Genomic DNA, 23,118 nt, shown 5'->3' with positions numbered 1-23,118 from the left:
TATTATTTCATTTCCTGCTTCCTGTTACTTATAATTGTTGTCTTATCCTTGCACTTTTCTTCCACTTTCTTTTATTTTGTCAAAACAGGCTGTGCAACAGAAAAATCTGGTCACATGCATGCCCAAGAGATGAATTGACCTTTGTGCCTTTAAGCCTCCTGAGCAGTTCAAGTCAGAACAGCAAAGACAGAACGTGCAGCAGATTTATCTTTCTGGAAATAAGTAACAGGCTCTTCAAAGCCCCACCAGAGGTATCAATTGCCTTATTTCTGATCTAATCTTACTCTAAGTTCTGAATCTTTATAAATTGCTTGTGAAGATGGAATCCTAGAGTAAAAGTCAAAACTGATTATCTGTTTTTAGTCGTGTTTCAGATTGGGTGCACAGTTGATTCTCGATTACAGGTCAAAGTCTGCTCCAGCGGAAGGCTTTGACTTCGCAGTAGCAGGGCTGTCCCTGCCCAGCAGTGAAAGCACTCAGCTGCACCAGCCTGCTTTGATCTCACTGCGGTCCCGAGCAAACAAGGAAATGAATTCCTGGCCATCTGCAAGGAGAGGAGCCCCAGCCTTCTCAGAAAGTGCGACTTCTCTATATGCCTTAGAGCACAAAGGCTGAAGCAAAACGACTGCAATCGGCCTTTCACTTTCCCTGGATTCCTGTTATTTAGGTCTGCAAATAAAACTGGGTATATTCGGTCTTCCTACAAGTAGAAACGGCTTCAAGAGGCCGCGACAAACAGCAGTAGGGGAGACGCAAACGCTTCTTGTCGAATTTATGGGCCGGGGTCGTCTTTTGACGCTTCCCCCCGTGCGGTGCAGCCCATCGCATTTATCGCTTCACCGCTCGGCGGGAGCGGCGAGGCTGGGCTGCCTGAGCTTCCCGTCGGGAACCGGGCCGGGAGATCAGCGGGACAAACCCGATGAAGGGGCCCGATGAGAAACAGGAGCGGGTCGGTGCTGGGGGCCCGATGAGAAACAGGAGCGGGTCGGTGCCGGGGGCCCGATGAGAAACAGGAGCGGGTCGGTGCCGGGGGCCCGATGAGAAACAGGAGCGGGTCGGTGCCGGGGAGCCCCGCCGGGGGCAGAGCCACGAGGGCAGCTCAGCCCCGCTAAACCCCCACTGACGGACTGTCACATTTGAACCGTCGGCGGCACCCGCGCTGCCCCAGCCCGCGGCCCGGGGCGCGCTCCCGGCGGAAGCGGAAGGGCCGGGCAGCGCAGCGGGAGCCTCGGGAGCGGCGGCGGCAGCGGTCGGGAGCGGCGGTGAGTGCGGGAACGCTGCGGGGGCTGCGGGGCCACCTTATCAGCCCTCCACCGCCCCCGCGCCGGGCGGGCCCGCCCTGCGCCGCCCCGATAAGGGGCAGGTGGGCGCGCTTGCTCCCTTTGGGGGACCCAAAATGCGGAGGGGTTACCCCCGGTCTGTGCGGCAGAAGCTGCTCAGTTACAGCGATTTAAGTATTGCTAATATGTACCTATTTGCATATCCATACATGTTAATGGCATGCAGAGCTATGGGTGCTTTACTGCTGAAAGACTCGTTGCTTTAGGTTAAAAATGAGCTGTAGCTGTGGGTTGGTGAACCCGGGTGTTTTGCATTACTGTGGTTATTGATGCATCCTCCCAGCCTTACGCTGTCCTTGAATTACTCTGAGTTTTAATCCCTTGATGTGAATGTGGCAGTAGGTTGGTGATGCTAAGCCATAACCATATCTTACTTGTCCAGAATTGTTTTGCTTTTATGCTTGTTTTTATCTCTGCTCTTCTAAGAAGAGGCTTTCAGCTTTTTGGTGAACTGAATAGTTATGACTAGCATCATAAGTGTGATTCCTGCAAATCCCCTATTTTAGGGAAGAATCTGAGTGGAAAGTATTAATTAACATATTTTTTCCAGTGTCTGCTATTCTGAGGTGTTCCATTCTTCCAGAGGCTATAGTTCACATCTCTCTGTGGTGTTAATGTCCAATGCTTCATGAAGCAAGATGGTTCTTAAAAATGTGCTGATGCTAGTTATCGATTAAACGTGTACCTTGTCTTGTGGGCTGAACTCTTATCTTTAAGATGATTGCACAACATGGTTGTGTAAAGCATACAGTTGGTATCTTATTTGTATTATAGGCCAAAGTGAATGAAAAAGCCTTACATTTTTAGTTGTGTTGCTTGATGCAAGAAGATGTCTTTATTTAGGCATGAATTTAGGCATAAATTCTGTTAAACAGCACCTACTTGTATATAGCTGGCTACAAAATGACTGTGCAAGTTCAGAGTAGAAGAGAATACTGTTAGCACCATCACCCTGTCTTCTCTGACCTCCCACCCCAATAAAACAGCTGTGCACCTGCAGTTTGGTTCAGCAGTGATTGTCTTCAGCACCAATAGCTGGACTTAGTTCAGTGCAAATCCAGGGCTATTAGTTCAGTGTAATGATTGTCTTGTACCAGGAGGTGCTGGCTCATTACAATCCTGACAAGAAAGGCACTCAGACTTTAAGGTATCCTCTCAAATGATGTGTTTTAGAGCTAACCCTTTAAAGAAAGAGGAGAGTGTTGATAATTGTGCATCCCTTCAGGTGCTGCATCCCAACTTGTGCAGCATTGAGCAGATCTCACACAGCACAGTGTGCAGACCCTGTCCATAGCAGGGATTACCCTGTTTTGGTCATTTGAACTGCTGGGTATTCTTTTACCAGAAAACACCTCTATTCATCACTTCAGACAGAAAGGATACTTGCAGGAGAACTTCCTGCAATTTTAGATAAAGGCAAAGACACATAGGTAGCATAATTGCAGGTAAAAGCATGATTTACCTGCAGACTCCTGTTACAGGTTGCTGCTGAGTTTATCCTGCAGCTTGTGCATCCCACAGCACCAGGCTGGCTGTGAAGTGCAGCACAAGGTGAGCCTGAACCTACTCAGGTTAAATGTTACTAGGATCCCTAGCCCCGTGGTGTACAATGGCCTTCAGGTCAGGATCGCTCCAACAGCTCTTGTAGGTCTCTCTGAAAAGCAAGTGTGCTATCTGGTGTCTGCTATTAAATCTACAAAAGTATGGCTTGAGAAGCTAAGCAAGAAATTGAAATGATAAACTCTGTGTGAACACATCCATCAGCTGGAACCTAATTATATGAGGAAAATGACAATACTGAGAAGGCAGACCTATTTTGGGATAGTATGCTATGTGGATGCTGAACTCTGAAAACACCCATTCCTCCTACATAGTCAGATGTAACTAACATTGCATTCTTCCACTCTTGGTTATTTTTGTTGCTTTTTGTTTTTAAACAAATAATATTTGGGATTTTGGATGCAGCAGAGCTTGGGAAGTAACTGAAATCAGCTAGCCAGCTTTGGAGCTCATCCTGAATGCAGTTTCTTTTTAAGTGTTTGAGCAGAAACATAGATTGTGAGGATGTTGGGACATGCTGTAAGCCCTTCCTTTGTTGAAGAAAAAACTTTGCCATTGTGAGCAGAAAAGGTAAATTGTTGCAACTTCAAGAATTGCTGCAAAACTCTTTGTTCTTTTTATTCTTTAGGCAAAAATGCCTGCAACATGCGACTTCGTTACACTCCACACTGGGCAGAAGATGCCTCTCGTGGGACTGGGAACTTGGAAAAGTGACCGTGGCCAAGTAAGCAGGGGACAATAGGATATTGTGCTCTCAATTAGTATGTGTGTTTGTGCACTTTTTCTGAAGGTCCCAGATCTGAGGCCTGGATCCTTTGCTTGAGCTGTTCTAATCTTGGGTCCACTGAAGTTGAATGTGTGTATGTGTCTATTTGCCTAAGGCCTAAGGCACAAAGACAGCAGATCTTTCCAGAAAGGAAGATCCCTTCAGACTTGTTATCCCTGGCCTCGGGCAGTGGAGCTCTGGGACGTAAACCCAGAAGAAGACCAGTGAATGGTGTTTCTATAACATGGTGTTGGATCTTCCACTGGCAAGTCCTCAGGCTGCCAGTCTGACCAGACACCCCTCTGGCTTAGGCTGATGACTCAGCAGAAAGCATTCTTTTGGGAAGCAGAAACTCAAGTTGTTCTTGTAATAAGTCCTGTTCCAGCAGCCAGCCAATGGTTAGCAGGAAAACAAAGAACTTGCTTGGGTCAGCCTGCTTTCAGAATAAGAAGACTCATGTATCATCATTCATTCACTCTGCTTCTGAATGCAGTGAATTGGCAAACACCACACTTGGAAACAATTCTGTGTGTTACTATAAACAGTCTGTGGGAATGTTTGTGTGCTCTGTGGTGTGCCTGCTACTGTAATGCTTCTCCCCTTTGTCTGTCTTTTTGTATCTCTTTCATTTAGTTAAAAGATACATTTTTGGGGGAAGAAATTGTATGTACTTCCTGTGGAAGGTAATGTCCACTGCTTGGTGCAATTACTAGCTGGTGTTCAAAGAATTGTGGAATCACAGAATGGTTTGGGTTGGAAGAAACCTTAAAGACCATCTAGTTCCAATTCCCTGCTGTGGGCAAGGAGATGCTTCCACTAGACCAGGTTGCTCAGAGGTCAATCCACCCTGGCCTTGAACATTTCCAGGGATGGGGCATCCACAGCTTCTCTGGATTATGCACACCACTGCATGTCTGTGCAGTAAATGGATGTCTCACTGCTACTCCTGTGTGACCTCTATGATGTTTTCTGGAGTACGTTGAATGACATTGTGCTGATGACTGAGAGGGAAAGTTAAAACTCTTCTCAAGACATGCAATTCTCTTGTGCCAGCTAGAGGAAAAGGTGGGAAACAAGCTATGAAAATTAAATCTATTCAGAGCCATTTTACTGTGGTTTTTCCTGTCCAAACAACTGTCAGGACAGTGGATCTGTTTGGAATAGTTGTACTAATGTGGAAGCTGAGTTGGTGTGAGAGCTCAGTCAACCTCTTAAATGAGGAAAAGGATGAATGTGCAGCTTTGCCACTTAAAACATCAAATGACAGCTGAATTAAGTTTGTTAACATGCACAAACTTAATGGGTGAATTTCTGTGCACTCAAAACAGTTTAAATATGCTTTGTCTAAAGCAAATGTCTGAAACTGAACAAACAAAATATGAATGTGTTGTTTATTCTGTGAACTAATTGTTCTGAGAAACGTGTGGCTGTAGAAAGGAACCAGGACAGATCCTGTTAGTGCATAATTTAAACCTAATTCAGTTGGATTTTGCCTTAATCAGCAGTGCTGCTGGCAGCTGAACTCCACACAGGATCCAGCCATCTTCTCTGGGTTTCCTTGGAAGTCATTGGGAGCCACTTATTTGGAATATCTGCTGTCTTCAAAGACTTCCTTGTAGAATGTATTGAAGGCAAAATCTAGGAAGTGCAGTGAAAAGGGTCAGTTACAGAAGTTGCTGCTATTCCTATGGAATAAATGAATTTCTGCTTACTAGTTTTGAAAATTCAGGGGCATAGCAGCAATTTGGCAGTGTCCAGATGATTTACCCTTAAAAAGACATGATGAAGTTCAGGGATAATAACTACTATTATAAATTAAAGACTATGGGCCAAAAACCCAGAGAAGCAGAAGAATTAGCATTGATTAAATTTGGTTTAGCTGTTTCCCAAGTAGAGGCTATTTATCAACAGCTCTTTTGTTCAAGGGCTGATTAGAAGCAAGTGTGGAAATGGATGGCTTTTAAATTATTTCGGGTAAATATTTTGCAGATTGTAATTCTTTCCCTTGCCAAGCTTGAGTAATTTCTTTATTACTGCTGTTACTGTTCCTGACTGTAAACAAGCCTTGACCTTGTAGACAGATCTTAGCAGTCCAGTACAAAGGTGTCATTGCAGTCCCAGTTTCCTAGATATTAATAGGGGCAAAATAATTGAATCTAAATCCATGTTGAAAGGATTTTATAGGATTGACACCATATAAAATAATAGGATGTTTTGTGTTTTACATGATCAAATGCTAGAAGAGAAATTTGTTTTGCATGTTTCCATAGGAATATGATGGAGGGCTGTTGAATGGAAGGGAGCACAGTACAGAAGTTTATGAATTGGCAGCATGAATGTGTTCAAAGAGAAATCCATTCAGACAGGAGCATCAAGAATATCAGTACTGTGGCTTTTTGATACTGCAGCTGGATTAGCTGTAATCCTTTAATGCTTTGTTCTCTTTTCTCAAGTGAGCCATGCTTTCAACCTGGAGGATTGATCCCCACCTGATGAGAAGCCTAGTGGGACAGGGAGACACAGGGCTTGTATTTCTGTGTGAAACCTCAGAAAAGCGGAGGAGAAGTGCACCTCAGAAAACCAGTCAGACAGGGTGTCTTGTGACGGGATTGCAGCTTAGGGGGAGAATGTTTAGTTCTTGAAGTTTGTTAGACAATACAGAGAATCCTCGTTACGGGCACAAAAAAATTCACTGCTGTTAAGGGAGGGACATACATTCAACATTTGAAGGATAAGAGGCAACCCCTTTATTTTAGAGAACACCACCTTTTAAAATGGCATTTTTTTATCTCGTGGTGAGAGTTCCTTTTCAGCCAATTTTAGTGCAATATTTAGAAACTGTGATATAGCAGCACTTGGGTTCTGGTCATTGTGCATCTGAACATCACGTGCACTGATTATTTGGTTTTTTCCTACTTCCTCTCAGCAAAAGAACTGCTGAAATGTGTCAACTCTGCAGGAAGCAGGGGTGGCTGGTCAGAGCCTTTTCTTTCCCAGTAGTATGGAACTGTTAAGAGTGGAAATCTCTTCATAATGGCTTGGGGCTGTGCACAAGAGGCTCCTGGGTCACTTGAACTGTGTGTTGCTTGGAGGTATAAAGATGGCTTGTTAGTTTTTTAACCTTGTGAGAGGCAAATTGAAGAACTGGAAATCTAGAAATGGATATTATAGTTAATGGAGACTTACAGATTGTTTCCGACTCTGCCACTGATATTGTGTTCATCCATCTTCAAAAGAAGGTGTGTGGCAAGGCCAAGTCCCTTACTGGGATGTTTAAATGGGAATGTAGTTCCTTGGACTTTGCTATAAAGTGAAGGAGAATGGGGCTCTAGCTGCAATACCTGTGTCTGTGTTGGGGCAAACCGTTTGAAGAAAGGCATGAAACAGCTGATGAGACAGCAGCAACAGTGATGCAAGGTTTGGGAAAGGTGAGTTGTGATGAAAGGGGGAAGCACCTGCAGTTACGTGGTCTAGAGAGTTGTGAGAGGAGCTGTGCACTTTGCAAATGTGGGAAAAGCCCTACAAAGGGCAAGCTGGGAATTTCATCTCTGGAGGAATGGGACGTGGTATCAGGGCCATCTTTGTGAGTTGTCTAAAAGACTTTGAGCAGAAAGATTTCAAAGCATTGGAATAGACTGCCTGTCACAAGAAGGGCTATGACAAATGTGTGTAGGAGTGGTCTGGATTTACTCTGCCTAGCTGAGGGCCTTGAGGGTAGACTGGAAGATGTCTGAAGATCCATTCAGATGTACTTTTAGTAAGACCTAACTTTTTAGTTCTGTGGGGATGGATTGGTGAGTCACTTGAGTCACTTGTGTGACTCAAATTGCCTAATTCAAAGTAAACTCACTGATTGCTCCTTTCATAGCAGTATTGACAGGCTAAATGAAAGAATATATGGAAAGTTTGAAGGATCCTTTGGCTATTTGTACTTCACAACAACAAATACCCACAGGCATATGAATCTTCAACTGCCTCTGCTTTGTTTTTGTTCTCTACCCCCTACCATGAAATGCATATACCTCTCTGAAGTTAATCTCCAGAATACAGAACTTTTTGTTAAAGTACTTTTTAAAAATTTACATCTATATGTTATTATTTTTCCCCTCCAAAAATGCCTTTTATTTTGCATGTTTCCTCTTGATTGTTTGCCTTTTGTGTGGAACAGGAGCTCTCAGTTCACATTGGAATGTTTTAGTAGGCTGGGAACAGCTTACCCAAATGCAGATTATTTTTGTCAGCTCCAAACCTTATTTAAATTATCAGTCCCAGTTCTTCAGTGCTAGAAATTTCTCAAAACATGCTGATTGTATACAGCCTCTTGTTGATCGCTTTGCAGAGACGTGTTTGGAGTGCTTTATCTCTGTTTTTCTGTGTGTGGTGCCTACTTTCATTTATGGTAAACTTTTGCCTGTTTGATTAAAAAGAGTATTAATCTGATACAGGAAATAGGAGGTTCCAGACACAGAACATTGCTGGTTTTCTGTCCCTCTGCATCTTTTTGAAGGATAGATACTGAGTCTTAAAAGCCCTTACTATGTCTCAAGTGATTTCAGAATTATCCTGCCCTTGATTTTGTAGTGACCTGAGAAATGTCCTTGTTGAGTGAAACAAGGAGTGTAAATACCATCCTGCTAGAGAAAGGAAGAGTTCACTGCTGTAATAGAAGTGCTTTGTCATCCTGGCTAAGGGAAACTGAGCTACACTCCAGTTTTCCTCTCAAAATGCCAAAGAATGTAGTCAGAATATCCTGTGTCTGTTTTTACTGCACTTCTTGACAAGAAAAACAAATCAAATCCACCACTAGGAGAGAACTCTCTCATTTGATTCTCCATTGCCTTTTTGTAGCATCTGAAAGCAGGACTGTAAATGCCTTTGCTTGGTATTACTAATTTTGTCAGCTTTAAATGTGAAAATGCTGGTGTTTTGATTAAGTTGTTAATCAAAGTACCAACATTTTCAAATTTACAGCTACTTTGATTAAGTTGTTGATCAAAGTAGCCCTCTAGCCTTTGTGGACATATTTTTAATCTCATGACAAGAGAGGTGTGATCTCATTTAACATTTATGGCCCTATTGCATCAAGCCTCATACACAGAGTAATTTACAGTCTCCCACAGTTTTGAGAGACAAGATAGTGAGGTGCAATGTATAGAAATCCCTGTGCAGATGGGGTGTATTATTTTTTCTGTAGTACTTCAGAAGGACAGATGTAAGAGAGAATGTGTGCTAACTGTCCACTAGAAGTTAAATGAAATAGATTTCACTAAATGGTCATCAGCCTAATGGGAGATGATGACTACACTGGCAACTGTAGTAATTCTTCATTCTTGCACAGTCATTTATGGAAAGTCTTTTTCCAAAAGGAGTCCTCACAAAGATGCCATTCTATGTTTCCTTCTGGTTTCTAGACTTGCTTCATTATCTGAGGCCCACATGAGAAGATATTTGGTGCTTGTGCTTCATTTGAGCTTTCAAAAGCAGATTTGAAGTGAAGTGCCTTGGTTTCCAAAAGCCATTCTGGCTTTTGTGTGACATTAATGGAGCAAGAGTTGTGTTGCTGTTGGCAGCACCTTCATTGTCAGCAATGTTGAAAGCAGAATGTAAAGTTGTGAGCATCATCAGGAGGATCCCAGCAGCATGACTTTTGCTGTTGTGCAATTATGAGACAAGAAAGAAAAACGTTCCATAAAAGAGCATTGTCTGGGTAATTAAGTGTGAGTGGCTGAACCAAACCCAAACTGTGGTGATTCTGGAGTTAGAAGCCAGGCTCTTTCTTTACTGGGCAAGAGGAAATATATTCCATGTTTGACTAATGTTGATTTGTCACTTTGGTTAGAAAAGTTGTCTTCCTAAGCCATGACTTATTTGAAAACTGCTTCTTATAGCTCATTTTTAATTTAAGAAAAGTGTAACAACTGTAGTGTAGGGATTTGTTCTACCTGGTACATTCTTGCATGCTGGTCCTGTGAGCACAATCCATTTTCTTGTTCCTCTTGGAGTGCCTGCCAGCAGTTTGCTCTTCCCCCTAAGGACTGTGCCACTCCAGATCCTCGTGTTTGAATCTCATGACCTTATACAGGTCTGTGGTTTTTTGGGGGGTTTTCCTCACCAAGTCTCGTAGCGTTTTTTAACTTTTCCCCAGTGCCGCATCCCTTTTCAGTGGCTGCATGGGCAGTGTGTTTGTGGTTGCAGGTGAAGGAGGCAGTGAAGCACGCCCTCAGCGTGGGCTATCGCCACATCGACTGCGCAGCCGCCTACAGCAACGAAGCCGAGATCGGGGAGGCCTTCCAGGAGTGCGTTGGACCCAGCAAGGTAAAAGCACAGGAACTGCCCTGCTGCCTGTGTGCTGTGCCAAAGCTTACAGTTGTCCCCTGTGAAGGTAACAGTTGTGGCTTTTCCTGCTGCTCTGCCCCAGCTGTTTGCTATTTATCAGGAGAAAGAGGGCTTTCTCTCCTCTGAGAACCCTCCTGGCTGTCATGGGAACGAAACATTGTCAGGGATATTTGGATGGAAGCTACAGAAAATGCTGTGGTGGTGGTGGTTTTTTTCCTTTTTCTGCTCCTTTTCCCCTAACAAAGTATCCCAATTTGGATACTTTGGGGTTCCCAGAATCATTAGTTATAATGTAAAATATTTGTCATGATTTATATGAAAAGTTATCCTGACTTTCCAGTCTAGCATGCAATGGGGGATAGCCACAGCAAATTTAGTTTTTTGGTTATTGATAAAATAGCAACTGTAGTTTTTTTTTGTTATAGATAAATATGAGTGAGTAAATGTGGTGAATTTTAATTTTTTTTAAACAGTGATTGTGTGTGAAAGGCTCATAAACATGACTCCAGATCTGCACCTGAGAGTTTGAGGCCTAAGTATAATGTAATGTGACAGGCATTCCTATGTATGAGCTGAGGTGGAATCTTAAATGTATTCCCTGAAGGGGCCAAAAGGATAAGCTGTACAGCCTCACAGCCCATGGAAAGGAAGTTATCATGTTCTTGCTTTCCTGCTGCTCTTGCCTTGGCTTTAGGGCAATCTCTTTGTTATGTGCTTGAGAGAGGCTGTTTTCAGCTGGCCCCAGGGATTCCTCCCTAGTAGTTGTGGTAACAATGGGAAGCGTTTTGTTCAGTTCATATTAGCTAGTTAACTTAGAACTAGAATTTGAATCAAAATTATGTTAAAAAGAATTTTTAAATCTCTTATTTTTAAACACAACATTCTCACGTGAAACACAGAAATTGAATGGTTGGAAGAGAGAAACTAAGGATCATTCAAAATTCTTCAAAATAGACTTGACTGAAGTTTTGTCAGACATGAGACAGTGAGAAACGTCCATTCTGATGGAATTCTGTGCTTCTTTTTGCCCTTTTGTATTTTATGCTCTCTAGATAACCAGTTCTTCATTGTTTTATTTCTGGTTCTTACCCTTCCAACACAGGATACAGAGCTCTCTGTTCTTAGTGTGTTCCTTCCACAGCCTAGAAACTCCAATGCAGAGGTTTAGGGAATCTCCTGATCATTTTCCCACGCTCTTTCACTCTTTCCACAAGAAGCAATCTTGGTTTATAGCATGTGATGAGTAAAGTTAGGTGGTTGAGCCTGGAATATGTGAATTGTTAAATGGAAATCTGAATATTTACATATGAACAAGCTGAGTAGTCTTTCTTTTGACCAGGTCACACTTAGTAATGGCTTTAACCCTTGAATTGGAAGGTTTGGAAGAGAGAGTATGTAGAAAGGATTTTTTTTATTTTTCAAAGCTTCTAATTGCTGAAGTATTTGATATACTTTAAGACTTGCCACTGTGTGTTTTTCTCTGGCTCTTCTCCATCCAGTTTATTTTTGAAAGGTTTAATTTGTAGGTTCCATGTGTTACCTTTTTAAAAAAAAAAAAAAACCCAAACCATAACAAACCACAAAACTTCAGTTGTTCACTTTGTTTTAAAACTAACTGGGGAATTGTTGCAAATCTCTTTCTGAACTTGCTCCAGTATATTATGCTCTCCTTCCTTTCTTGAAGGTTATTAAAAGGGAGGACCTGTTTGTAACATCAAAGCTCTGGAATACCAAGCACCACCCAGAAGATGTAGAGCCAGGGCTGAGGAAAACACTTGGAGATATGAAACTGGATTACCTGGACCTGTACCTCATGCACTGGCCTCATGCCTTTGAGTGAGTTCTAGATGCAGAGGGCACAGAATGCAGAAACACCAGTTTTACATAAGTGGCTCATGTTATATCCTGAGGATGTTCTTTCTGAGCTGTGAATTTCTTCCTATTTATGCTGCCTGCAAGGTGTTTTTTTGTGTTTAAAACAGTCTGGTGTCTTCATCTAGGCACTGGGGAAGTGTAGCAGCTGTTCTTGGTTCTGCCATTGGCCTACCTGGTAACCTTGAGAAAATACCAGAACTGCTTTGTGCCTTAGTTGCACTGATCTGTAAAATGGGAATTAAGTGCTTCATAAAGACAACACTTTTCACTTGTAGGTATTAACTCTACTGGGGTGGACAAGCACATGCAGTATCATGATGCTATCTGTATGAGGTGGAAGTGAATTGACTTCTTATGACACAAATTGCAGTACTTCTATGATTTGAGGAAATAAGAGACAAGAAAGCTTTCCAGTTAAGTGTTAAATGCACTTATCCTACAATCCCATGAGAAGCACAGTTCCATACTCTATTTCCTTGTAGATGTGGAAGTAGTTGTTTCCCCACCCAACTACAATCAACAAAAAGGCAGGAGGAATAAATCTCCTTGCCAAAGGTTTGCATGGAGTCTTCATTCAAGCCCTTTCAGTTTAAGGGGCCTCTGTTCTGCAAATCTGAGAATGTTTTTTCTCCTTCTTGTCATATGAACTGAATTTTACAAGTGTCGTACACTAACGATAAGATGAAAGATGCTCAAAGTATAAATGTATTCCTCAGCATAAGAGAATGAGGAAGTGTTTTTAACTAGAACTGGTCTGGAGGAAGAGCTGGTAAAAATTCCCTCTGTTGCTCTGTTGTGCAACAGGTTTGCTTTTCGTTTGCTTGAAAAAAACCACCCCATCAAACATTGCTTTGATAATGACATGTAACGCAAATAATAATGTACGTTTAGATAATACTAATATTTAAATTTATATTTAATTGTGACACTGTTGACAAAACTGACAGTCTAATAAAGCAGTTTCATTTCTTTTTTCATTGGAAGCTGTATACTGTGCAGTTTTCCATTATTTCTACGTAACTGTTTTAATGCATGCTTATTTATAATGTCTGTTGCATTGGGAGGCTAAGCTAAGGAATGTTATTTCCAGAAAAATTAAAACAGACTTCCAGATGAAAATCACAGTGCCTTTAGGTCTTGAAAATGACTCCCACTTAATACAGTACTCTTGACATATGAAGCTGCTCTTCTGGCTTGGGAGCTCATAAGGCTTTCAGAGTTATTTTTGGTTCTGGATTTACCAGTGAAGAACCATCTCCCCTTGTCCCCAAGTACTGCCATTTCTCACACCATTCACTGCTTAGCTAGAGCAGTGTAAGAGTCTCACTGCTGAGCTAGCAGAGTCCTGTGGTGATTATGGAGCAGGGCTCTCCCAGGGCATTGCTGGTACCCTTCCCAGCATGGGCTGCTCTGACACCAGTCATAGGTCTCACCCCTTTGGCTGTGGGGGTGTCACCTGGCACAGCTGGGTCTGTTTGGGTGGGTTTTTTGGTTTTTTTGGTGTTTTTTTTTTTTTTTTATGGGTTGGTATGACTAATTTGAAAGAAACACACCCAATCTATAAACAACATGTACATGTTAAGACTTCTGGGAGAATCTGTGCTTGTATTGAGTAGTGACACAGCTACAGAATCCAGAGAGAGGGAGTGGGAAGGCCAGTATCCTTTGAGTACAGTTTCTCCTAGATAGCTCTTAAACCCAGATCCCTTTGGTAGCAACTCCAAGCCACCCTCTGAGTTACTGCTCTCTATATCAGCTCTTTTATGGGGATCAAAGTGTGCAAAGAGCTGCTGCTGTGTGTAAAGTGATTTATCAGTTCTGTGTAGTCACTGCTGTGTAGGTGAGTACTTCAAAGTGCTTTGTAACAACTTGAGGAACAACTGTCTTGTGTAATAACTGCTTATAGGTTACAACATGTAATGGAATTGAACAGATTCATTCAGTTTGTACTCTGTCCAGTCTGTTCGGACTATGTAGAAACTTTTAAGACTACTGTGAGGAAGGTTTCTTTGAGTGAAGAACTAAAATAATTTGGTGCACGTACTTACACTTCACCTTTGTTGCTGTAGACGAGGGGACAATCTCTTCCCAAAGAATCCCGACAACACGATGCGTTACGACTACATTGATTATAAGGAGACCTGGAAGGCTATGGAGAAACTGGTGGAGAAAGGTCTTGTAAAAGCCATTGGGCTGTCAAACTTCAACAGTCGTCAGATCGATGATGTACTAAGTGTGGCTACTGTGAAGCCAGCTGTGCTCCAGGTAAGATGGATAAAGGAGACAAATACCTTTCCTGTTTGTTCATAAGAGTGAACAATTTGCAAACTAATGTCATGTGTTTAGCACAAGAGGTGCAGCTTCTTATTTGCAGGGAAGAATATAGAATATAGCCAGCTCTGCAGGAGCAGGCACACGGAGGCTGTCTTTCCAGGCAGATTGGAAAGGAGGCCTACATCCATGTTCTGTGGGCATTTATACCTGCTTAGTCTATGGAAGAGTTCATCTTCCTTGTGAGGAACAATTTAGTCTATAAAAAGGAAAGATTGTGAGGGAGTAACTTGAATCCCTACTGCGTAGAAGTTCCTTGCTTGTTGGATGATCTGTTTAGTACCAAGGAAAAGTCCAGCACCAAGCTTAGGTGATCTGTTCTTTGTTTCCTATAAGCTTAGCCTACCAGACACTTCTTTCTCCTGGTAGTGACTTGAGTTACTAAGGTTAACTTAAACCTTATCCTCATAAGGATTTCTGGAATCTGGAATCTGGAATGAACACCTGTGATGTTTGGTTGTTTTGTGCTTGACTTCCTGTTTGTTTCATTGTATAATGATCTGTTCTGTAGCCACTCACTGTGGGTCATTTTAATAGGTGGAATGCCATCCTTACCTAGCTCAAAACGAGCTGATTGCTCACTGCCAGAAACGAGGACTGGTGGTCACTGCCTACAGTCCCCTCGGCTCCCCGGATCGCATGTGGAAACACCCGGATGAGCCTGTGCTGCTAGAGGAACCTGGGGTCCAAAAAATTGCCGAAAAATACAGCAAGTCACCTGCACAGATCATCCTCAGGTACAGAATAATTGTGAGAGAGGTGGTGTTTGGGACCCAGCCTTCAGTCAAGCAAAACACACAAGCTAGAAGGAATTTACTTAAAGCGTGTCAGGGAGGGGTTAAAATCGCAGGGAGTGTCAAAAGCAAACCCCACTTGGTGCTTGTTTTACAAAACTGGTAGAGTTGGTCCTGCCTTAGGGCAGGTAGGCTAGATCAGAGGGGTCCATTCAGGGCCTGCATCCATGTCTGAGATAGTTCACATGGACTGTTGCCATGTCTGGGACAGTACCTTTTCTGCTGGGAAATAGCAGTAGGACAATTAAGGCAGCAGTGTACCACATCTGAGTGCTGCCCACTGAATTTGCATCTGGCTGGTTCCCTGAAGCCTCTAGTGCTTGCTGCTGCACTCAGGTGGGCTCCCAGGAAGAGGGGCTGAGGAAAAGACTTGCCTCCTCTGCACTGAAGAGCTACTTGCTGTTTTGTTTTTATATAGCCAGGTACTGGATATTAGGAAACAATGTGACTGAGTGATACCCAGAATATGATCAGCACCTTGGAAACTAAAATTGGATTTCTAGTCTCATTTTTCTTGACTGGCTTTGTATCCATCAGTGTCACTACCACAGTCTTGGGCAGTAGCATGTTACCCAGAGAGCTGAATGTGTTCAAGATTTTTTGCTCAAGCCTCTAGACAGGCACTTCAGTGATCTGGGTTTTCATTTAGTTTCTGAGTGGTTGTCAAGTTAGAACTTGCTTGAAATGCCTAAGTACGTTTTTCTGACTGTTTTTGGGCTTTTAGCTTAAAACAGTTGAAACCTGGGTTTCAAGGCAAGAACATCTTCCTCTCTCTGAGTAACTCAGTTATTACTATCTTGCTTTAGCTTGGACACACCAGGTCCTAATACAATACAGGGCTGTGTCACTCCTGTGGAGATTTTTATTTCACAGAAGTGGCATCTTTGCTGCTAGAGATTATTACTCAACCAAAATAAATACTGTTCTTGGGCTGCACGCACAGACAGTCTCTCACCTCCTCTTGCAGATGGCAAGTGCAGCGTAAAGTGGTTGTCATTCCCAAGAGTGTCACTCCTGCTCGCATTCAGCAGAATCTGCAGGTAAGCTGAAACGGAGGAGAGGCGTTTCAGAAATGCCCTTTTCGTGTGAGTAATTGCTATGCTGTCCTACAACTTGCAGAGCAGCAAGCTGAAGCACTTAGTTCATACTTGTTCATCAGTGTATGCACATGCTGGGGAGGGAAGGTAAAGATGCTTTTTGAAAACAAAGGATGTGTTTTAAGCAACTCGGTGTGTGTGTGCAGTGTGCACATGCACAGTCTTGTTATCAGAAGTAAAGAATGTACTTTGTGGAGGTCTAAATGGAAAATCTGTACTTAAATTTTTTTCAGACACAAATTTATTGAAATAGGGAGTCTTCTAATTATGCTCAGTGACTCTTATTTATGAGTAATAGTTGCTCTATCCTGCAAGTGAGGGCTGGTGACTACTTCTCCAGCAAACTGCCATTCTAGTGATGCTGAAGGAGTAAGTGTGGTTCACTTCTGCTCTGGAGTAGAGACTTCAGAAATTATTTGAAAACCCTGACTTTAAATAATTTTGAGGGAAGTTTCTGAATCATCTCCTTGGATCTTTTTTCATAAAGATTGGCTGGGTACATACTTGTTGTTAAGTAAAGAGTTGTTCATGTAACTGTTACACCCATTAGTCTGAATTCTGGCATGTAGGGTGGTACTAGAAATCTCAACAAATTCCTGTAAATTCTGCAGTTGCTCAAGGTTTAGATCTACATGGAAACAGAATATTTATTGAATAGGCAGCACTTACTGTGACCAACAGTAGCACTGCTTTCTACCTTAGTGGCAGAGCACTGTGCAGTACCAGTGTAAGCTGAGAGCTGGAAGTGTGTGAACAGCTCAGACTTTAAGCCTTTGCTTTGGTGTTTGTTACGAGTTTCATTGCAATTTCATATTTATTAGCAGAAAACAAACTGATGGCAACCTATGGTTATTGATTAAAGCCTCTGGCTTTTGTTCTCAGGTGTTTGACTTCAGCCTCACAGCGGAGGAGATGAGCCACATTGGAAGCCTGAATAAAAACTGGCGTTACATCGTGCCAATGATCACGGTAACTTCCTTGTGTTTCTAATAAGTTTTCATTATGTGCATATGGCCACCACTTGGGATTTTTACAGTTTTGTTTCTTTAGTGTTCCCATCAGAACTACTTACTCATAAGAACACTGCATCTTCTTAGGCTATCTAAGCTGAAAGAATATTTCAAAAGCTGGTACAGAAAGGCAGCTTGTTGAAAACTTTTGTCCTCTGTTTTGGACATAGGTGGACATGGGAGTGAGGTCTCACTACTGACTCCCAGGGGTCTTTAAGTCAGAGTCCCCACCAAACTCCCGCTGATTTGTTCTTCTCAAGTCCAAGCAGGCTAAGCTCCATGGCATTCCTCCAGAAGTACTCCTTGTGCCAGCTGTCACTGTCTGCTTTGCACCATAAACCTCAAAGATCAATGAAGACTCAAGGTGCTGCTGCTTTTCCACATCCATGGTGGAAGTCACATCAGGGAATTCATCCCCTCCCCTCCACTGCATGTCCTCCTTTTCAGAATCTGTTGTAATGACCTTTCTCCAACGTAAGGAGTTTGGATTAGGCTGTTCTGTTTTTCTTCCCAAATCCACTAGCTGCAGCATCTTTTAGCATCAGTAATTTACTGTGTCACATGAACCCTTACCTCATGTGCTTGCAGATGCCAGTTTGTTTTTAGAGAAGCTGCTGCCTTGTAAGCATTGAAGTCCTCTTGGTCTTTCCTTTATTACATCAAAGGACCTAAACTTGTTCCTTTTCCCTCATTGCAAAATGCCAAGTCAATGCCTCGTTATCTCCTGTCCTTATAGTGTTTCTCATTTCTTCTTGTCCTGCTTCTGACTTTACAACAGAAGGCTGTGGCCGTTCCCTGGTGCATCACTGGCCAGGATATGGCAACTGTAACAAGTTGCTGTAGTTGTGCTATAATGAATCTGAAGTGATTGATCCCTTCTCTGCCATACAGTAAACTGTACAGATACAGGAAATCTCAGCAAAATGGGGAGCTGTCAGGCATAGCCTGGCCTCTTCAGTGCTTTGCCTGTAAATTATCCTTCAGTAGTGGCTGCTGGCTGTAGGAATTCCTTGGGGAAAGCTTTTCTCCAGGATTTATCATTGTGGATTTTTTTAATACCTGAGGGTATATCAGTGACCAGCCCAAGTTAGAAAAGAAGCTGTGAATGTGTGGGAATGATTGTCCCCTATCAAGGGTAGATAAGTGTTACAGCTTTCACTGTTTGTCATGCTTACATGAGCCTCAAGGCCATCCTTTTAACTGTATGTGTGCATAAATATAAACCCTCACATCCCTGCAGCCAAAATGCCCTCTGTGTTTATGGATCAGGGGTCTGTATACCAAACAAGCAGCTTAGCTGCTGATCTGTGTGAATGGGGTAGTGACAAGCACACCTGCTGCTGACAATATGTTTCTTTCAAGTGTTTTGCTACTCATGCTGCAAACAAAGTTGTTTTGTTAATGAAACTGCAAAATACATTAAAATGCAGCCTGGCTTGAATGAGCCAGGGATAATTCATGTGCTTTTGTTACCTGGGAGACCTGATCAGATCACAGGGATTCACAAAGGAGAGATGAAATACAGTTCAAAGTGGCAGCCCATCCAGCTTGAGAAAGGGTGAATGTGATGCAGCTGGGCTTCAAAGATATTGCCATATTGTCAGATAATGAGACAGGAGGAAGCAAGATGAGGGGAGTTAAATCACAGCTCTGTAGCTCTAAGATCTCTGATGGAACCTTTTGTCTCCTGCCTATCCCTTCTTCACTTATTGGAAAGAATTTTCATCAGCTGTGAGTTAAAATTCCTGTCTAACCTTTCATGCCTATCTCTGCTATGAATCTGACTCAGTGTCTGGATTTCCAAGCGTGATATGACAGTGACAAGAGAGCTCCTATCATTACTGATGAGACAGTTCTTCTTGGCTTTACTTCATTGATCTACAGCCACAAGTTCTTAAAATTGTGCCACCCTCTTCCTCGTTGTTGTGTATGTTTAAAGCCTGAGGGAAGGCTATTACACTGCATGTAGACAATTAAAGTTCCAAACTCTTATCTGGATAGAGTTTGGGAGTTACCTTGCACCAATCTGAAATCCATACTTTTGGAAACATATAATTGGCCAAGGAATATACTTAAGTGGAACTTAAATGACTTTCAGGCCAGGAGAAGAGGGATGTAGTGAACACATCATGATTTCTTTTTAAGAGTTAGCTACTGTTGACCTGCAGGTGTGTTCATTGCTGGTTTTATCCCCCCCTCCTTCTCTCACATTCCTGGAGTAGACTGGAATCAGTGATGTGAAACATTGCTTCTGGCAGCTGCTGTCTTGGCCTGCTGTGAACAAGAATTCTTGCCTGTTCTGTGTGGACAAATATGCGGGGGGACAGAACTGGGGGAGAATGAAGAATATGAATTCTGAGAACACGAGGAAGCTGTTGGCTTTCGAGAGAACTTGAGGAAACCTGAAGCTACTGTGACACTTCTGTCCTGTTTTAAGGATTGCCTTCAGTGACAGCTTCATTGCAGGTCGATTTTAATCGGAGCGTTAGTCAAATGTTACACGGTAACATCTTCGTTCTGTGCTCTGCACTGCCCCCAGGTGACTCCTTTCATTTAAACAGCTCATTGCAGGAATTCCAGTCGCTTTGAAATGTAGATTTTATATTCAAAGCTAATGGGGCACTTGCTAGTGGATACTTGATTTGGAAGTCCCTGTGATTTCCTCTGCGCTCCTAACAGTTCGAGTGATGACTACCATCACGTTTTTATGTATAAAATCAAGGATTTCTCTAATACAACTTTTATTGAGGCATTAGTTGTTTAACTTAAGTTTTGCTGGATGGTGCTCGCCTGACACGTGGGGAGGTGTGTGCTGTGGGCCAGTGCTGCACCCAGACTTCCCCAAAAGTTACAGATGAGGTTTTACCTCAGCCACACGGAAGTTGGGGGTGTTGCAATGGATTTGGTGCAACAGAAATTAAAGTTGTCCATCTGAATGCTTTGAGGTGGGATGTCAGAACTGAGGCTTCTGCATGGCCATGTCTGGTTTTGGGCCAGCCCAAGCCTCTGGTTATCCGTGAATATTGGTTTCAGTGCTTCCATTTTACAGCTGGACAAGTTGGTCTTCTGTGGAAATGTTCCTAAAAGGAGTTCAGTGACACTATTAATGCCTCAGTATATGACCCTGAACAAGTCTCTTAATGTGTTTCATCGTATCCATCTCTAAAGTTGGCAGCCTAGCATTTCTCTATCATGGAAACATGGACAAAGGCTCCAACTCCAATCAAGTGTTTTGAAGTGTGCATGTTACAGCACTTACTCAGTAACACCTACTAGGCACGAGGCTTTTAACTATCCCTCGTCTAATTCTTCAAGCCTCTGCAGCTTGAAAGACTCTTGCTCTAGGCTACAGAAGTGTCTTTTCTTTCAAGAAAGGCTAAGACGACCTGGGAGTGGAGGGAAGAGCTCTTGTTTAAGCTGAAAATTGTACTCCCAGATTTTTGGGATACACAGGTTTAGAAATATAAATCATGGAGAACTTGAAACTGTGAGTAAGAGTGGATTTTATCTTTCTGACTGGATTCTGTCTTGTTTATTTCGCAGGTGGATGGAAAGCTAGTAGCCAGAGATGCTGGACACCCCCACTACCCCTTCAATGACCCCTATTAACTACTGGAAAACAAGGTGTTAAAGTAACGCTCCTGTAATTGCCTTTTCACAAAGCGATTGTTGCCACGATTTGTCAAAAGCACTGTCCAAATTAAAACCTTCCTTCCCAAGTGGGTTTTCCTACAATGTGCTACTTCTAATCGACCTCCTGCCTGGAGATCCTGTAGCTTCTGTTCCAAAGTTTGTGGATGCGTTACAAGGACTGCAAGGTGGCTCCTGGAGGCATTAGATCTTTTGGAGATTAGATAAAGAGTGAGGGAGTCTAAGTCAAGTTCCAAACACATCAGACAAAGGCATTACTTTGAGTAATTACTTTGGTTACTACTGTGAAGGTTTTGAAAACTTCAGTTGCTACCATGATGAGGGGAAAAAAAAAAGAAAGGTGAAGGTGTGAAAGTTTTTTAAGGCTAAAGAATTGCTCAGCCATCAACTTTGATATCTTTATTAATAATTTTTTACACGGGGAATAAATTGTAAACAGCTACAATTGCACTGCATCCATAAACCATTCATTAAAACCCAAGTGATCAGCCATGCCCAGTGCTTTTATCCACTTCATAGTACTTTTGGGACCTAAAGTTGTCAATTTTCACTTCCTTTTAATTTGTCTGTAGATTTGAGCAGAATAAAAGCAGACCCTGGAGCAGGCCTTCAGGGCAATTCTCTCTCTTGCTTGTCACAGTGCTGGGTTTCAGCTCTGACAGCAGCTCTGATCCCATCACAAAAGCCACAAGAACTTTTCAGCAAGTCTTGCAGAAAACCAGCCTGCTTTTCCCGTGAAGCTGTCCAGTGTTTCTTTACCAAAGATGTCCCTTTTGAGTTCTGGAAGGTCACAAAATTACTTCCTAATTATACAGTAAGACCAAAGACCTTTCAGAGCTTCCAGTGTTTTAATGCTGCATTTTTGGCTGCTGCCAAAAAATGTCTTTGGTTGATGCTGAGGAGAGCTGCTCCTGTCTCCTGCTGTACCACTGACCTGCTGGTAACTCGGGGTGAGTCATTGGCCTTTTGTGCCTGTTTTCCTACTTGCCATGTCTCTGTGTTCCCCTGGCAGGGACTAATTTGCTGAGTGCTCAGGCACCCTTGGACTGGAACTCCAGCTCTAAGCAGAGTTTTCTTTTGTGTCAGTCTCCTAATGAATTGGCTGGTCATCTGAGCACAAAGGGCCTGAGGTGTTAGTACCTACCTGTGCTCTGGTGGTGACACTTTCTGTGGCCTTAGAAACATCAACACTTCATTTTGGCCCTCTCTACCTGTTAAATAGGATTATTTTTTTTCCCACAGTAGTAGCAAACAATTAGAAAAACAGTCTTGTGTATCAAATAGTTCAAAAGTTAAAAAATTAGACACTTTAATTTGGATACCCTCATTTGCAGTAGGCCTATAGCATATCTGTGCATTCATTTTGAGTGTAAAGCCTTCTCAGGTAGTTCCTGCCCTGGGCCTCACAGTGTGCAGCTGAACTGCAAAAAAAAAAAAAAAAAGAGTGACACCCATTTATCACTCTTTGTAAACTGCAGGCAAAGTTTCAGGAACTTCTGTTCCTTTGTAAAATGTTTCCTAATTCCTGATGAATTTGCCTCAATGGAGAAAGCCATTGCACCTCATTTAGGATTCTTTACTAGACTGGACGTTTTCTCTTAAGGAAAATTAAATTCCTGTTGGTTTCTTTAATTGTTCAACTCAAACACGGTGACTTTGAATACGGTTCTTGTTGCACTCATTATGCACGCAGTTGTACTTTGCAGGCACTCTGCAGACTGCAGTCATCCTGCCAAGGACAGTGGTTTCTCTTGCTTGTTTCACTTGCATGTTTGATTGTTTAAATAAATTCTGTACTCATTGTATGACTTTGAGACTTTTTCCCTTCCTCTTATCAAGGCCCCAATTAACTTTCTGTAGTTATTTCTCTGAGCGAGAGTACCTAATTGGGCTGGGAGAATTCCCAAGAAAAGCGCATGAGTGCTGTAGCTCTGTGAGCCCCACACTTCCCAGCGCTGTTCCTGCAGGGAGGAACATAGCGGGGTTGAAGCTGGAGAACTTTTACCTTGAAATAGCAGAGCCTGGAGGTCTCGGTGCTGGGCTGTGCTGTGACAGGGCAGCGGCCATGTCAGCCCTGCCTGCTCGTGTGTTCATCTCGCAGAGGAGAGCCGAGCATCTGCGTTAGCTGGGCAGAAACCCGGCGTGTGTTCGCCTGGAAGAGGCCGAGGGCGGCTGCAGAGCCCGGGCCGGGCTGCCAGCGCCTGCCGGGCCCCCAGGCCGGGGCTGAGGGGGTCCCACAGCCGGGCTGAGGGAGCGGGACTGCACCTCCCGGCATGCCCCGCGGGACCCCGCCTCCATCCCCGGCACTACACTTCCCAGCGCGCCCCGCGCGGCGGCGCCCCCGGCGTCCCGCGGCGG

General features: G+C 43.1%; 1 protein-coding gene and 1 long non-coding RNA gene across 3 annotated transcripts; one reads left to right on the top strand and one right to left on the bottom strand.

The window, feature by feature from the left end:
* Window positions 1-112: 112 nt before the first annotated feature.
* On the top strand, window positions 113-22,566 carry AKR1A1 (aldo-keto reductase family 1 member A1). 2 transcript variants are annotated; one of them, XM_038144799.1, is made up of 9 exons: window positions 113-251; window positions 3,529-3,624; window positions 9,862-9,981; window positions 11,687-11,838; window positions 13,947-14,142; window positions 14,746-14,945; window positions 15,970-16,042; window positions 16,982-17,068; window positions 20,653-22,566. In XM_038144799.1, the coding sequence occupies exons 2-9, from the start codon at window positions 3,535-3,537 to the stop codon at window positions 20,716-20,718; spliced, it is 984 nt and encodes a 327-aa protein (XP_038000727.1). In that variant the 5' UTR covers window positions 113-251; window positions 3,529-3,534; the 3' UTR covers window positions 20,719-22,566. The 2 variants fall into 2 exon arrangements, with proteins under 2 accessions (XP_038000727.1, XP_038000726.1); XM_038144798.1 differs by lacking the exon at window positions 113-251 and adding an exon at window positions 1,024-1,262.
* Window positions 21,082-23,038, bottom strand: LOC119704091. The gene is made up of 2 exons (XR_005257836.1): window positions 22,766-23,038; window positions 21,082-21,540 (listed from the first exon to the last, which is right to left on the bottom strand). It is a non-coding gene; the product is annotated as an uncharacterized LOC119704091 (long non-coding RNA).
* Window positions 23,039-23,118: the final 80 nt, after the last annotated feature.

The sequence above is a fragment of the Motacilla alba genome, chromosome 8, assembly GCF_015832195.1.
Source record: "Motacilla alba alba isolate MOTALB_02 chromosome 8, Motacilla_alba_V1.0_pri, whole genome shotgun sequence".
In the NCBI taxonomy this organism is placed as follows: Eukaryota; Metazoa; Chordata; class Aves; order Passeriformes; family Motacillidae; genus Motacilla; species Motacilla alba.
This window is presented reverse-complemented; position numbering and strand designations above follow the sequence as displayed.